Source organism: Culex pipiens, chromosome 2 (assembly GCF_016801865.2).
Source record: "Culex pipiens pallens isolate TS chromosome 2, TS_CPP_V2, whole genome shotgun sequence".
Taxonomy (NCBI): Eukaryota; Metazoa; Arthropoda; class Insecta; order Diptera; family Culicidae; genus Culex; species Culex pipiens.
Window position 1 is genome coordinate 116,565,484 of NC_068938.1, and position 16,720 is coordinate 116,582,203.

Sequence of the window (16,720 nt, forward strand, 5' to 3'; positions counted from 1 at the left end):
AAAATATTGTTTTGCCATCAAGTTAAACTCATTTGCGTTTTTGTGATGTGCCCGAAAATCTTCAAAATCTGACATGCCTGGACTCACCTCAGAGCCGAGGGGCTCGTCACCACAGGTTCCATATTCTGGGCACCCTAATAACACACCCTTATAATTAGGGATATCATTGGGGATACCCACCTTAATTTTAAATACAAAAATAAGTAAAAAGAGGTAGCTTTGCTTAAAACTTTCTATCGCAAACAAATTTTATTATTTAATATTGAAAGAATTTGTTATGACTAATGTTAAGATACGATTGCAAAGTATATGGGTAACCAACTCACCAACTCACACGAAATCGGGAAAAGTTGCCCCGACCCCTCTTCGATTTGCGTGAAACTTTGTCCTAAGGGGTAACTGTTGTCCCTGATCACGAATCCGAGGTCCGTTTTTCGATATCTCGTGACGGAGGGACGGTACGACCCCTTCCATTTTTGAACATGCGAAAAAAGAGGTGTTTTTCAATAATTTGCAGCCTGAAACGGTGATGAGATAGAAATTTGGTGTCAAAGGGACTTTTATGTAAAATTAGACGCCCGATTTGATGGCGTACTCAGAATTCCGAAAATACGTATTTTTCATCGAAAAAAACACTAAACAAGTTTTAAAAATTCTCCCATTTTCCGTTACTCGACTGTAAAAAATTTTGGAACATGTCATTTTATGGGAAATTTAATGTACTTTTCGAATCTACATTTACCCAGAAGGGTCACTTTTTCATTTAGAACAAAATTTTTCATTTTAAAATTTCGTGTTTTTTCTAACTTTGCAGGGTTATTTTTTAGAGTGTAACAATGTTCTACAAAGTTGTAGAGCAGACAATTACAAAAATTTTGATATATAGACATAAAGAGTTTGCTTATAAACATCACGAGTTATCGCGATTTTACGAAAATTTTTTTTTGAAATAGTAGTTTATGCAACAAGTTGCAAAAAGAGGATTTTTTCAGCACGAGTCGTACATTTATCCAACGAGGTTTACCGAGTTGGATAAATAGGACGATTGCTGAAAAAATCAAGTTTTGCAACGAGTTCCATACAACATTTTTTGCAATTCCAAAAAACACCCTTTGGACAGAATTATAGGACAAAAGTCCATGCATTGAGACAATGAATCGTTTAAATAAAAAAATGTTGAAAAGTATAACTTTTCCTAACAAGTGCTGAAAAGTTCAACTACTTACTTTTCCTGTCATTCTTGAACGGCGAAATAGCCTACTTTTCTGTACCAAAAATAACAGAATCGAATAGTAACCCTTTTCAAAACAAATGCTGAAAAGTTCTACTTTTCAGCACTGAAATGGGTGCTGAAAAGTTGAACTTTTCAGCACTTGTTTCGAAAAGTAACACTTTTCAACATTTTTTTGATTAAAACGATTTATTGACAAAATACATGAAAATTTGACTTAAAATTTCACTCAATGGGTGTTTTTCGGAATTGCAAAAAATGTTGTATGGAACTCGATGCAAAACTTGATTTTTTCAGCACTCGTCGTATTTATCCAACTCGGTGAACCTCGTTGGATAAATGTACGACTCGTGCTGAAAAAATCCTCTTTTTGCAACTTGTTGCATAAACTACTATTTTTGCGTTTCTCTTTGTTTCGTCGTCCGTGTCTGTCGCGGGTGACCATGAACGGCCATGATCAATGACGACCAACTTTTTCAAAACTTTTTTTTCGTAAAATCGCGATAACTCGTGACGTTTATTAGCAAATCCCTTATGTCTATATATCAAAATTTTTGTAATTGTCTGCTCTACAACTTTGTAGAACATTGTTACACTCTAAAAAATAACCCTGCAAAGTTAGAAAAAACACGAAATTTTAAAATGAAAAATTTTGTTCTAAATGAAAAAATGACCCTTCTGGGTCAATGTAGATTCGAAAAGTACATTAAATTTCCCATAAAATGACATGTTCCAAAACTTTTTACAGTCGAGTAACGGAAAATGGGAGAATTTTAAAAACTTTTTTAGTGTATTTTTCGATGAAAACTACGTTTTTTCGGAATTGTGAGTACGCCATCAAATCGGGCGTCTAATTTTACATAAAAGTCCCTTTGACACCAAATTTCTATCTCATCACCGTGTCAAGCTGCAATTTTTTCAAAAACACCTCTTTTTTCGCATGTTCAAAAATGGAAGGGGTCGTACCGCCCCTCCGTCACGAGATATCAAAAAACGGACCTCGGATTCGTGATCAGGGACAAAAGTTACTCCTTAGGACAAAGTTTCACGCAAATCGAAGAGGGGTCGGGGCAACTGCTGTGTGAGTTGGCGGAGAATTACCCATATGCCTCATTAAAGTCATAAATAAGGATGGATACAGAAACAGACTAAAATCACAACGAACTTAATGTCCAATGATAATATTTATTGTTTATTATACACTATTTATCATAAACTATTGAGTGTAGAGTGGAACGAAGAAATGTTCTGTTTTTGCTTGCTAGGCTCGGTTCATGGCTTCTCGCTTGAATGATCTAAAGTTTCATGCTCAGCAGCTTTTATAACGATGGTATCCTATAAATGTAAAAGGTTGTTGCATTTTTGTATAAGAAATACAATTAATATCTTACCACATCTTGACTAGTTGTCATGTATTTTTCGGAATTCGATTGATCAAAAATTTCTACAGTGTTAGGGTCCACTTTACACAAGTTTTTTTTCACGCTGGTAGTAGACGGACTAGAACATAAACTACCGTCTTTTTCCACGGCAATTGTTAGCTGTTTTGGTTTGGATTCATCTTTAGACGACTCGATGTTTTCATAACTTGATTGTACCTCCAGATGATTTTCAGCGCTCTTTTTCTTCTCTTGCTCAGTTTTGTCATGGATATCCTAAAATAAGAAATATGAATACAGTACTCGTTTGGTAACTCCGAACACAGCCTAGCTGCAGAATGCTGTTCCATAACTGGGTTGTCCGTTTGATAACAGTTTTGACGTTTGAATGCTTTTAAATTCAAATAGTGGAACTATAGAGCATTCTAGGTGCGTATGTATTGCGTGTACTTAGGCCGTCCCAAAAAAATAAAAGTTGTCAAATCTTCGGTGCTCACCCCTAGAATGATAGATTAGGATGTCAGGAACAATGTTTTCATACAACAAAAAATTCCCAAAAATGGTTTACAACTCGCGCGCGGAGCTTGAATGAAAAAGTGCATTTTTCGAGTATTTTTCAGAAATGCGAGCAACAGATTATCGTGTTAGCAGCAGCGCCGGGAAGATGGATTTTTGTGGCGTTCTTTTTGTGCTGTATTCGTGATCGTGTTCATGCCATGCATGCGGTGAGGGGGGCCATTTTTTTATTCATAACTTATTTTTATTTGGTCCTTTTAGGTGCTGTGACCAGGTTGGGACCGAGGATCGTTAAATAACTAATATATAACAAAAAAAACAACAACAACTCCTTAAACTCCATACTTGGAGATCATGGCTTCCTCCTTCGTGGCTCCACCGTCTCGGGAGCCACTGCTTCCTTGGCTTTTTCCTGCGGGTCGAGGGCGATCCTTCGATTTTCCGTCCGGAACTGCGCCCGGCAGCGGAGGGAACTCCGCCGGCGTGAACGCCGGAACTGCTGGACTCTGCTTCTCCGCCTTCCTTGCCGGCGGTTTCGGTTTCGACGCCTGCTGGCGCCTCTGGATGAAGTCCGCACGCTTGGGGCAGCTGCGGTCCGTGGCTTCGTGAGCTCCAGAGCAGTTGGCACACCGCTTCGACTCTGCTTCTTGGACTTTGCACTCGTCCGTCTTGTGGGGACCCCCACAGTTGTTGCACCTCCCCTTGAGGTGACAGTTCCTGGTTCCATGACCCAGCTGCAAGCAGTTCCTGCACTGGGTCACGTTCGGCTGCTTGTTCCGGTAGGCCCCCCACCGGATGATAGTGCTTGCCACAACATTCATTGCAGAGAGCTTCTTCAGATTGGTGTATCCCTTGGGGAAGACCACAATGTACGGAGTTTCGTCCACGGTGGACTTTTCCTTCCGCTTGATGACATGCACCTCCAGCGCGTCCAGCTTGAGATCCCTCTTCAGCAGGTACTTGACCTCATCCGGTTTCAGTTGATCAGGTAAACCACGAACAACGACCCGGTGAAATCGTTCGCTTCTTCGGCCGTGGGTGTAAAATTCCACTTTCTTCCTCTGGAGAAGCTCCTGCAACTTGTCAAAATCTTTGACAGAGAAGCAGGCCACCTTGGTTCCATATCGGGTCAGTTTGTAAATAGGATCGAAACCAAATTTACAACTTTCCACTATCGCCACAAGCTTGTAAAAATCCGTGGTGTTCTTCACCACAAAAGGCGGTTGCTTTTGTTTACCTGCCGACTGGCCGAGTGGTGGAACCGCCGGGACGTCTCCTCCTCCTGCTGGGCTGGCATTGTTGTTGTTTTTGTTTTCCACTAGCGGGCTGAACTTGTTGTTGTTGAGCAGATTCTGCTCCACTTTTTCTTCTCCGACGATAGCTCCGGTGACCTCAAGGGACTTCTTTCGCTTCCGATTTCCAGGGATGAGTTGAAAATCATCCGTCTCGGAGGTCTCTTCCACCTCCATCCGTAAAATAACTCGAGGCAAGCAACGTTGCCTTTAGCGCGCACGTCACAACACGTTTGAGGGGGGTCATTGTGCTAATGAATATTATTGCGCGTCAGTATCGTGTGAGCAGCAGCGCCGGGAAGATGGATTTTTGTGGCGTTCTTTTTGTGCTGTATTCGTGATATTTTTTTATATATATAGAAGAAGAAGATGTCTACATGTAAATTTATCTACTCACTATATGATTTATTTTAATGTTCATATTATTCCTTATCCTATTACTATCCTGTAACATACCATCTCCTCATACCATATATGATCAAATTGCTTAAATTAACGAAACTTTCTAAAACAGCATGGGAACCATCTGGAGCATTTATATTTTAAATTACTGTTTTTTTACAGCTTCCTGGAATCATCTTGATTGTGTTTATTATATTTATCATATTTATTATATTTATTTTATTTACTATATCTATATATATAAAAAATTTAAACGGTTTGTTCGAACGCGAAGCAATTCAACACGGAACGTCGGATCGAGGTGCTTTTTGTTGCGTTGGGTTCGTATAAGTCCAAGGAAGGTTCTTACGCCAAAAAGTGATAACTTTGGCCACTCTGGAACCGATTCCGGAAAATCTGAAGGTTGTATGGGAAAAGTTACGTAAAAACAAATTTTGATCACAGGAGGCTGAATGAGCAAACAAGCAAGAAACGTCAGGAAACTTACAAAGGGCAGGACGAAGTTTGCCGGGAAGAGCTTGTTTATTATATGTATTATATACATATATATATATATATTACAAAACTATATGCTTATTAGATAACACACTACAGACTCACATTTACACTTACAAACATTCAAATCATTAAATACATTACACATCCAATCATTTTCATCGGCCCGATGAAATTACCCTAACCCCCATTCCAAACCTCCCAAAAATATTCCGGTAGATCGTTGATGTCAAACACTGCTCCAGCCAATTGTACGCAGATGATGTCCAGCTCTACATCCGTGGTGTTGGTCCATGCGCGCGTGATTTGATCAGAATGGCTAATCAGGACCTCCAGAATGTTGCCGATTGGTCGACCCGAAATCGTTTGCTCATGAATCCCGCTAAAAGCAAGGCCCTCTTTATTCAAAGTGCGAACCGCAGAGGTGACTCTGTTCCCGACCTGCGCATCGAAATGAATGGTGAGCAAATTCAGTGGACGGAACGTGCAAGCAACCTTGGATTCATCTTCCAGAGCGACCTGCAGTGGGACGGACTTGTGTCACAGCAATGTGGCAAAATCTACGCCGACCTTCGCACACTCTACAGCTGCATACCGACTGCACCCGTGGCTACAAAACTGAAGCTGTTCAAAGCCCTTGTCCTGCCTCACTTTCTGTTCGCCGACGTTTTCTTTGTCCGTCTTTCCTCTAACCTGTTCAATCGACTACGTGTGGCCTTCAACTGCTGCGTACGTTACGTTTACGGGTTGCGGAGGCGTGACCACGTGAGCCACCTGAGCAATTCTCTGAGATTTCGGTCATTCGATTTTTTTTGTATTTTTTAATCCGGCTTAAACTTTGTTGGTGCCTTCGGTATGCCCAAAGAAGCCATTTTGCATCATTAGTTTGTCCATATAATTTTCCATACAAATTTGGCAGCTGTCCATACAAAAATGATATTTGAAAATACAAAAATCGGTATCTTTTGCAGGAATTTTTTGATCGATTTGGTGTCTTCGGCAAAGTTGTAGGTATGGATATGGACTACACTGAAAAAAAAATGATACATGGTAAAAAAAATGGTGATTTTTTATTTAACTTTTTGTCACTAAAACTTGATTTGCAAAAAAAACACTATTTTTATTATTATTTTTTTGATGTGTTTTAGAGGACATCAAATGCCAACTTTTCAGAAATTTAAAGAATGGGCAAAAATGGAAATGATTTTTTGAATCAATACAGTTTTTTTCAAAAAATCGAAACATTGGTCGCAAAATTTTTTCAACTTCATTTTTCGATGTAAAATCGAATTTGCAATCAAAAAGTACTTTAGTGAATTTTGATAAAGAGCACCGTTTTCAAGTTATAACCATTTTTAGGTAACTTTATTGAAAATAGTCGCAGTTTTTCATTTTTTTAAATTATTCCCCATATTTGCCCACCTTTGAAAAAAATAATTTTGAAAAGCTGAGAAAATTCTCTATATTTTGCTTTATTGAACTTTGTTGATACGACCCATAGTTGCTGAGATATTGCCATGTGAAGGTTAAAAAACAGGAAAATTGATGTTTTCTAAGTCTCACTCAAACAACCCACCATTTTCTAATGTCGATATATCAGCAACTATAAATCCGATTTACAATGTTAAAACATGAAACATTCGTGAAATTTTCCGATCAATTTTCGATCAAAAATTTTAAATCAAGCGTAATATTGAATGTTTGGCCCGTTTAAAATATTAGTCTTGATTTTAAATTTTTGAAAATATTTTTTTCGAAAAGATCGGAAAATTTCACGAATGTTTTATGTTTTAATATTGTAAATCGGATTTATAGTTGCTGAGATATCGACATTAGAAAATGGTGGGTTGTTTGGGTGAGACTTAGAAAAAATCAATTTTCCTGTTTTTTAACCTTCGCATGGCAATATCTCAGCAACCATGGGTCGTATCAACAAAGTTCAATAAAGCAAAATATAGAGAATTTTCCTCGGAATTTTCTCAGCTTTTCAGACAAATTTTTTTCAAAGGTGGGCAAACATGAGCACTAATTTAAAAAAATGAAAAACTGCGACTATTTTTATTTTCGTTTTGGTTTTATTTTGTTGAATTTATAAAATATTTACATTATTGATTCACGTTTCAGTGATCATGGCAAATTCAAGTCCACTAATATCGATTCTACCTTCTGCATTATTAATGAAACTAATGTAGGTCACAAATAATTTAAGAATCTTGTTTCTAATCACTGGTCCGATGTCAGCGCTGGTCGCAAAAGTTCTTCGAAGGTTAATCGTCGCCATCCATTGAGAACCGCGGCAACTTTCTGCTGTAGAAGCTGCCACGCTGCACGAACACGATTACATTCGCTAAACTTGTGTTGAAGAGTCTCCACTGGCGAATTGCAATGTGTTCAGTATCCTCCGTCTACTCGCTGCATCACATGTAGTAGACGTCGGTGCTCGGTCTTCCCATTTACGAAACGGTAAAGCTCGCTTCGCTGAGAGGAAGAGAGCCGTTTCGAGGCGATGTTTCTCCAGATTCTCTGACAGTCAGCTGTCGGGGTGTTCCGCTCAACCCTTGGTCGATCGGTCAACTCCAGATAATGTTGGTGGATGAGGTCAGAAGAGGGACGATCTTGAAGTTGAGCAGGTAACCGTGGGAGGTTCTAGAGCAGCGATTTGAGGCTTGAGCAGTCAGGCACAACGGGACGTGGTTACGTTGGGTTTTCTGGGAACACGATCGATTTGTAGAACGGCATGCAGTCAATCTCGTTGAGATGACGATTGATGAGCAGCGCCTTACATTTCATCGCCGGCAGTTGTAGTTTTAATCCCCCTTTTTCGATGTGTCGTGCGAGCTGTTGAATTGGGATGCGAGCTGGTAGCCGTCTCCAGTGAAAGCTTGATTTGGACCATTTGTCGGACGCAATTAGCAAAAATCACTCCCAGAATTTTAACCGTGTCTACAGTTTGCAACCATGGAACATGTAGGGGGTTCCCATTGATAAAGCCAACGTCTATAGAGATGGTTTTTCTGGTGTTGAGTATCGCACCGGACACAGTGCGAAAGCGATCGAAAGTTTCTCTCATCATCTCTATTTTGTGTGTGGAGGTGGCGATAACACTGACATCGTCGGCGTACGCGACTACGAGATCGTCCCCAGCGACCTGTTGCAATCGGCTCAGCAGTGGGTGAAGATAAAGTACAAACAGGTGCATGGACAAGGGGTCCCCTTGCCGACGGAGCGCTGGATGGGGAAGGCTGCCGCGAGATTTCCGTTGACGAGCAAGCGAGATGACGATAGATCGCCGATTCGCTTCAGCAGGTCCACCAAGTTCGTGTTGAACCCTAGAGACCGCATCGTGGAGAACAGGAAACTTCTCGATACGAGATCAAACGCCAAGGCAAGATCAAAGCTGATAAGTTTAGCTCTCTTTTTGTGTTGTTTCAGCTGTACGATCCGGTCTTTCAGAGAAAGAGTGGCCTGAAAGATGTTGCGGAGCATTTTTGGCCGTCGCTTAGAATGTTGTGGGCCCTCATCACGTTCTCCAGCCTCCCCTTGAGGATGCGGGAGAGAGTTTTATAGTCGAAGTTTAGCAGCGAGATTGGCCGGTATGAGCGAGCGGACTCGTCGGTGTTTTTCTTCTTCACCAACACAATTATACCATCGACGAACTCTGGGGGAAAGTTCGAAGATAGAGCTTCGTTGAGGACCAGGTTGAGTTCTCTGTGGATGATATCGAAGGCCCGAAGATAGAATTCCTTCGGCAGACCATCGGGACCAGGACTTTTTTTTACGCACTTGCTTTGATCGCCGAATATATTTCGGCTGTTGTTATCTCGCTCATACAGGCCTCGCTCGCTTCGTCTCCAGCGGGAATCACATGGTTACATTCGAAGCGATCCTCTGCATCCACCGCCTCTTCTGCTACCGCGTAAAGCTCCCTGAAGTGGTTGACCATGTGCTCTTCGATTTCTCTGCTACCGTCGATGTGTTCTCCACGGTCGTTGAGTACACGGGTTATTGTTGTATTTTTTCTTCTTCTTTCTCCCAGCTGGAAGGTTGACAGTGGTTCACCGGCGACGTGTGTTGCGTTGATGTGTACAAACATGTGCGTGAACTCTCGTTGCATAGTCAGCATTTGTGCTTTGATGCGGTTGATCCTGGACAGCATACGGGGGTTTTGGTAATAGCCATCGTATGCTACCCGGAGCTCAGCATAGAGTCGTTGGTGTTTACGCTGATAGTCATCATAAATGATTTTTGACTTCCAGCAGAAAAACTTTTTAAGTTTCGGCTTAGCTAACGAGAGCCACCACATCATCCAGCTCGGGAAATTTCGCCGTTGACGGGTCCAAAACTGCCAGCTGAGCTGCACCTCTTCAAGGTGTTCTCTAGAGAGAAGATGGGGACGAAGAGACCAAAACCCACGGCCAGGTGCTCTACCGAGAATGGGAAGGCAAAGTCTGGCTGTCACCGCCTTGTGGTTCGTGAAGGAGCATGCGTGAGCGACGATAGTCCTTAGGCCTTCATTCAGTCCAGGGCTGACGTGGAGCCGAGACCGCCACCACCGGGCTTCAGCCAGGAGCCAAGACCAACCCAAGAACCAGCAGTTGAGGAAAATGGTAATGATCTTTACACCTCAACCGAACTCCTCAATATTTTCCAACAGATGTCCGCTGCACTGCGTGGATGCAAAACCAAGACCCAGCAGATTGAAGTGCTGACCTCGTTCGTCATCCAGTATGGATCGTAGGTCCCTCAAGCTGCTGAATTGGAACGCTTGCTCCATTAGGAGGAAGAATTTAGAGCTGGTGGATTTTCTTCGCGAGAAGGAGATCGACGTAGCTGCCATCACGGAAACTCATCTGAAGCCCGGTGAAAAAGTTTATCTGCAAAACTACAAGATCGCGACGCAGCTCGACAGGACCACTTCTGGAGGAGGAGGTGTGCTTGTCGCTGTTCATCGTGATCTCAAGCCACGCCGGCTGCCACACTTCAAGCTGGACATCATCGAGGCCGTTGGGGTGGAAATTCCCACTTCGGTTGGCCCAGTACTCTTCATTGCTGCATACTGCCCACGTCAGGTGAATGCCAGAGATGGTTCAGCAGCAAAACTGAAGAGAGATATCCAGAAGCTGACACGGCGGAGCGCAAAGTACATCATCGCTGGTGACCTCAACGCGAAGCATGAAATTTGGGGCAACAGCAGGAGGAATCGGAACGGAGTGATTCTGCACAACGATCTGCAAAACGGATACTACAACGTTGTGAGTCCGGATCGTCCAACGAGGGTGGCTCGGTCTGGGAATCACTCAATCATCGACTTCTTCATCACCAATATGGCTGAGAACGTGGCTCATCCTGAGGTGTTTGAAGAGTTGAGTTCTGATCACTATCCGGTGGTTGTGGAGGTTGGAGCTTCCGTTACTCCACAGCGGCAACCAACCCGGAAAGATTACCACAACGTTGACTGGCAGCAGTTTCAGCAAGTGGTAGACAGCAACATCGACTATGATCAACACCCGGAAACTTCTGCTGATATTGATCGTTCGCTGGAGGTGATCCAGCAGGCTATCAACCAAGCAGAGGCTGTCAACGTTCGGGAGGTTCCTGTTAATTTTAAGGTAACTGATATTGACGTAGATACTAAACACTTGATTAGACTTAGGAATGTTTATAGGAGACAATATCAACGGACTGGGGACTATGACAAAAAGATTTCAGTGAACAATTTGAACAAAATCATACAAGACCGACTTGACAATATCAGAAATCAAGAATTTTCAAAACATGTAAGCCAGCTTGGGAATTATTCAAAACCATTTTGGAAACTTTCAAAAGTTCTTAAAAACAAACCAAAGCCTATTCCTCCTCTTATTGTTGAGGATTCTCCTTTGATTACATCCGAGGAAAAGGCAAATGCACTTGGGCTTCATTTTGTTAGTTCTCATAATCTTGGCGCTTCTATGACCAGTCGTAAAGAAACATCAGTTGCCAATAGTATTTCAACAATTAATAACTCTACCTTTGAATTTCCTGCAGATTCCCATGTTTCTGGTGAGGAAGTCAAAGTTGCAGTAAAACAAATGAAAAATATGAAAGCTCCTGGCTTTGATAACATTTTTAATCTAGTGTTGAAAAAACAGAGTGATCAGTTCTTTCAACATCTAGCCAATATTTTCAATAAATGTTTGCAACTTGGTTACTTCCCCACCAATTGGAAACTGGGCAAAGTCATACCAATTTTGAAGCCTCAAAAAGATCCAACATCGCCAACAAGTTATCGTCCCATAAGTCTTTTGAGTAGTCTGTCCAAACTCTTTGAGAAGGTCATCTATTCAAGGCTTTTGGATTTTACCAACGATAATAATATAATTTTGAATGAGCAGTTTGGCTTCCGAAAGGGGCATAATACTGCTCATCAGCTTACGAGAGTAACTAAAATCATCAAGCAGAACAAGCTTGAGTCTAAATCAACTGCTATGGCTTTGTTGGATGTTGAGAAGGCTTTTGACAATGTTTGGCATGATGGTTTGATACATAAACTGTATTTGTACGGTTTTCCAATGTATCTTATCAAAATTATCCAGCACTATCTTTCGGAGAGATCGTTCAGGGTTTTTCTGAATGGGATTGCTTCTGGATTATTCAACATTGATGCTGGGGTTCCCCAAGGAAGTATTCTTGGCCCACTTCTGTACAATATTTTTACATCTGATTTGCCTACTCTTCCTGGTAATGGTGTGTTGTCACTTTTTGCTGATGACACTGCCGTTATTTATAAGGGTAAAATAACCAGATATTTAGTTGGTCGTCTTCAGAAGGGTCTTGACGTTCTTTCCGAATACTTTGGCGACTGGAAAATTCGCATAAATGCAGCCAAAACTCAAACCATCATTTTTCCACTTTCCAAATCGGCCCGATTTGTCCCAAAGGATGATGTTTTGATTAAAATGAATGATGTTTCAATACCCTGGTCAAAGGAAGTTGTCTATTTAGGTCTCATACTTGACTCGAAACTTTTGTTTCGACAGCATGTAGACAAAATATTGAACAAGTGCAGCATTCTCATCAGGTGTTTGTATCCTTTAATTAACAGAAAATCAAAGCTATCTTTGAAAAATAAGCTAGCAGTTTACAAACAAATAATTTACCCCGTTATTGAGTATGCAGTACCTGTTTGGGAGTGTTGCGCTAGAACTCATAAATTGAAGCTCCAGCGTGTCCAAAACAAGGTACTAAAAATGGTTTTGAATGTTCCTGGCTGGACAAGATCAAGTGAGGTTCATGAATTAGCAGAAGTAAAAATGTTGGATCAGAAGATTCAAGAAAAATGTTTGAAATTCAGGGAAAAATGTGCTATATCTGAATACCCCTTGATTCAAGGATTGGTTTAGTTTATGGTAAGATTAAGTTAGTTTTAAGTTAGGTTATGTTTTCTTAAATTTTTTTTTTCCTCGTTGTACCTAGTGTTACAAAAATGATAAATCATATACTTTTAAAGTTAAGAAAATGAACAGTGTTTAAATCACGAAAAGCAAACTAAAGCTGAAGAGCCACAGCTGACCACTTATTATGTAAACCAAATGTAATTATTATAAGAAGGATTCAATAAAGTATATTTAATTCAAAAAAAAAAATTCCAGGGCTGACGTAGATACGGTCAAGTCTAGACTGAGAGTTGTGGGTAATATAGGTAGGGCCAGGGGAGGTCGGGTGAAGCTTGACCCAAACATCTTGCAGCTGTAGTTGTTGTATGCTGGTGTGGAGAGAGGGACTGTAGTTGTTACCAGTTGCATCACATTGTCTTACCACACAGTTAAAATCTCCTGATACTATCACGTGCTCGGTTTGATGTCGCAGATAGTACGCAAGAGTGTTGTTGAAAAAACGCTCTCGTTAGGCTCGCAGAGCGGTTCCGGACGGAGCGTAGATGCAGCACAATGTGGTATTGTGGACACGAACGGTTATTAGCCGTCCGTCAAGGCTTTTTTCGATGTGTGAGAAAACGATGTGGTCCTTGAGTGCGATCGCTGTTCCTCTTCTCGCGTGATTCACATTGCAGACAAGGTTGTAGCCAGGTAGCACAAGTTGCTCGTTTTCTACTTCTTGCAAGAAGATGATGTCGAGTTCCATTGTTCTTGCAAAAGATCGCAGTGCGTTGATTTTGGTAGTGTTAGTGATGGTGTTTATATTGATAGTAGCGATGCTATAGCTGTGTTGAGCCATTTTACAACGCATCATCTCCCACGTCAGCGTCAGCGTAGGTTTTTTGAACAAGAAGCTTCTTGTTTTCGACGCAGCTTATGCCGTTGTGAGCATAATCCTGGCAATGCTTACATGTCTGCTTCTGGCCATAGTATGACAAAGCAGTAAGTTCTCCGTCGATTACCACATACGATGGAATATTCTGTTTGACCTTAATTTTGGCCACCCAGATTCCGGATGGAAAACCATCGTACGCGATTTTTTCTCCCCACATCAGCTCGCAAAGTTCGTAAACTTCACTGTATGCCGAGAGGAAGTCCACGATCGCTTGCGCCTGGATGTCTTCAGGAAGGTCGTGGAGTTTTACTTCCACAGCTCCGTCTTCCATCACGATACGTAACTTGTAGATTTTGTCTTCCACTTCGATTTCGTGTTTGTTGTCGTTTTCTTCCACAACTCGTTGTGCGATCGCAAGATCGGTAGTTTTCACAAAAGCACAACCATGTGTACGGCTGCACTGAATGCGTTCCACCTCCTCGCGTTTCAGACCGATGACCGTCGCGATGAATTCGTGCACTTCTTCGAAACTAGGTTTTTTCGGTATCATCGAATAGTCGATCCGAAAAGTATTAATCCGACGGGCCATCCCGGACCGGCGTGTCCGCGATTAGCGGTTGCTTATTGAAGGACAAACTGAGGAAAAATACTTGATCAGCCCTTTTCAACAAGCACGTTTGCTCATCTCAACAGATGAGCGGTAACTAAACATGTGCACTAATTTAAAAAAATGAAAAACTGCGGCTATTTTCAAAAAAGTTACCTAAAAATGGTTATAACTTGAAAACGGTGCTCTTTATCAAAAATTCACTAAAGTACTTTTTGATTGCAAATTCGATTTTACATCTAAAAATGAAGTTGAAAAATTTTTGCGACCAATATTTCGATTTTTTGAAAAAAAAACTGTATTGATTCAAAAAATCATTATTCCGTCAAAAATTTTTTGCCCATTCTGGAAATTTCTGAAAAGTTGGCATTTGATGTCCTCTAAAACTTATCAAAAAATAAAAAAAAATGAAAATAGTGTTTTATTGCAAATCAAATTTTAGTGACAAAAAGTTAAATTAAAAATCACCAATTTTTTTTTCCCGTGCATCATTTTTTTTCAGTGTAGTCCATATCCATACCTACAACTTTGCCGAAGACACCAAAACGATCAAAAAATTCCTTCAAAATATACAGACTATTGAATTTTTACATCTCGTTTTTGTATGGACAGCTGCCAAATTTGTATGGAAAATTATATGGACAAACTAATGATGCAAAATGACTTCTTTGGGCATACCAAAGGCACCAAAAAAGTTTCAGCCGGATTAAATAATACAAAAATAAAAATTAAAGAAAATAGACCGATTCCGTAGAGAACTGCTCACCTACAAAAGAACCTCGTTGGATGTCCGATGCAAAACCTTTTTGCGTACCGATCTGGTCTGTTCTTGAGAAACCTGATGTCGACCCAGCGCTCTACCAGAAACTCATCCATGCAAGAAGCCGACGTCTACGCAACTTGGTCGTCCCAGCAAACCGTACAGCTGGATATGCCTGCACTATGTTCGTCAGAGGGGTTGTGTACAGGAACTCACTCCCTCCCGCAGTCACTAACAGCTTATCTGAGGCAACCTTCAAGAGAGACTGCAAAGAACACTGGAATGAAGTGTAACCACTGTCGCGCCCGGAGGTCCCGGGGCCCCCCTAACCACAAGTCAAAGGAAGAGTGGAATAGGGACAACCCTCCGGCTCCTCCGGGGCGCCTGGTAAACACGACACGCAAGCCGACGAGATGCCAACCGACGCAAAACCAACTAACGAAACGCCAACCGACGAAACGCGAACCGACGAAACGCCAACCGGAGAATCCACCGAGGCTCAGGAGACCCGGGGCCCCCCTAACCACAAGTCAAAGAAAGAGTGGTATAGGGACAACCCCCGGGCTCCTGTGGCCCCCAGGAAGAGGTCGTACAAGGGGCATACCCCTATCCCCTCGGACGAACCTTGGACTTTACCTCACGACAACGCTACACTATTTTAGTGCTTTTAATTATTAGTATTTAGGTTATCAAATTTGTGTATGCACGTCGATCAAAATCGGAAGTAGCAATTTAAAAGGTGCAAACCTTACGCTACCAGATAAATAAACAAACAAACAAACAAACAAAAATTGTGAATCGAAAAATAAAATGTTCGTCTCCGACCCCATGGCTACAAATCTGAAATATAAAAATTGTGGGTTTTACGAGCGGTTTCCAATGATGGAAGACACACTTTTTTAAGAGCGAAGTATTTCAGAAAAAGAGCTCTCAAAAATCAGACTTTGAGTTCCGGGTTTCAGGCCAAAATTCAATCGAAAGAGCGCATTTAAACCTTTAATTTAGTAATAGGGTAATTCTCCGCCAACTCACACAGCAGTTGCCCCGACCCCTCTTCGATTTGCGTGAAACTTTGTCCTAAGAGGTAACTTTTGTCCCTGATCACGAATCCGAGGTCCGTTTTTTGATATCTCGTGTTTTTTTCAATGAAAAATATGTTTTTTTTCGGAATTATGAGTACGCCATCAAATCGGGCGTCTAATTTTACACAAAAGTCCCTTTGACACCAAATTTCTATCTCATCACCGTTTAAGACTGCAAATTATTGAAAAACACCTCTTTTTTCGCATGTTCAAAAATTGAAGGGGTCGTACCGCCCCTCCGTCACGAGATATCAAAAAACGGACCTCGGATTCGTGATCAGGGACAAAAGTTACCCCTAAGAACAAAGTTTCACGCAAATCGAAGAGGGGTCGGGGCAACTTTTCCCGATTTCGTGTGAGTTGGTAGAGAATTACCCAATAGGATTTTTTTCTGGGACGATTCCTCGCTGCGCATGAATTTTTCAAGATTTCTGAGAAAATCGTTTTTTTAAAAGCAAACCTTAAACCTTTCTTTTGTAAGATCTCGGCTTTGCGTGGACATAAATTGAATGTTAAAAAAACAAAATGATCTCCGTAAAATTTCCTACAAGCTGAATGCATTAGTTTTGGCTGCAAAATTTGTTGGCTTGTTAAGGGGAGTGATTTTTGAAATTTTTGGATAAAAAATAGTAATTTTTCTCCCTAAAACGCCCTGCCATGCCCAAACACAAGCTTTTATGGAGTATGCCTGTACAGGAATTTGTTC

The 16,720-nt window shown here is 41.3% G+C and overlaps 1 protein-coding gene across 7 annotated transcripts in view; it reads right to left on the reverse strand.

Moving 5' to 3' along the window:
• Positions 1-2,402: 2,402 nt before the first annotated feature.
• The window catches only part of LOC120424064 (probable ubiquitin carboxyl-terminal hydrolase FAF), a 406,051-nt gene continuing 391,733 nt past the window's right edge, over positions 2,403-16,720 (reverse strand). For 6 of the 7 annotated variants that reach the window (XM_039588085.2, XM_039588080.2, XM_039588081.2 and 3 more), the window contains 2 exons: positions 2,623-2,886; positions 2,403-2,566 (listed from right to left, as the gene is read on the reverse strand). In XM_039588085.2, coding sequence (XP_039444019.1) covers positions 2,504-2,566; positions 2,623-2,886 — 327 coding nt within the window. In that variant the 3' untranslated portion in view covers positions 2,403-2,503. Of the gene's footprint in view, positions 2,567-2,622; positions 2,887-16,720 lie in introns of those variants that run through there. The other variant, XM_039588086.2, reaches the window with a different exon arrangement.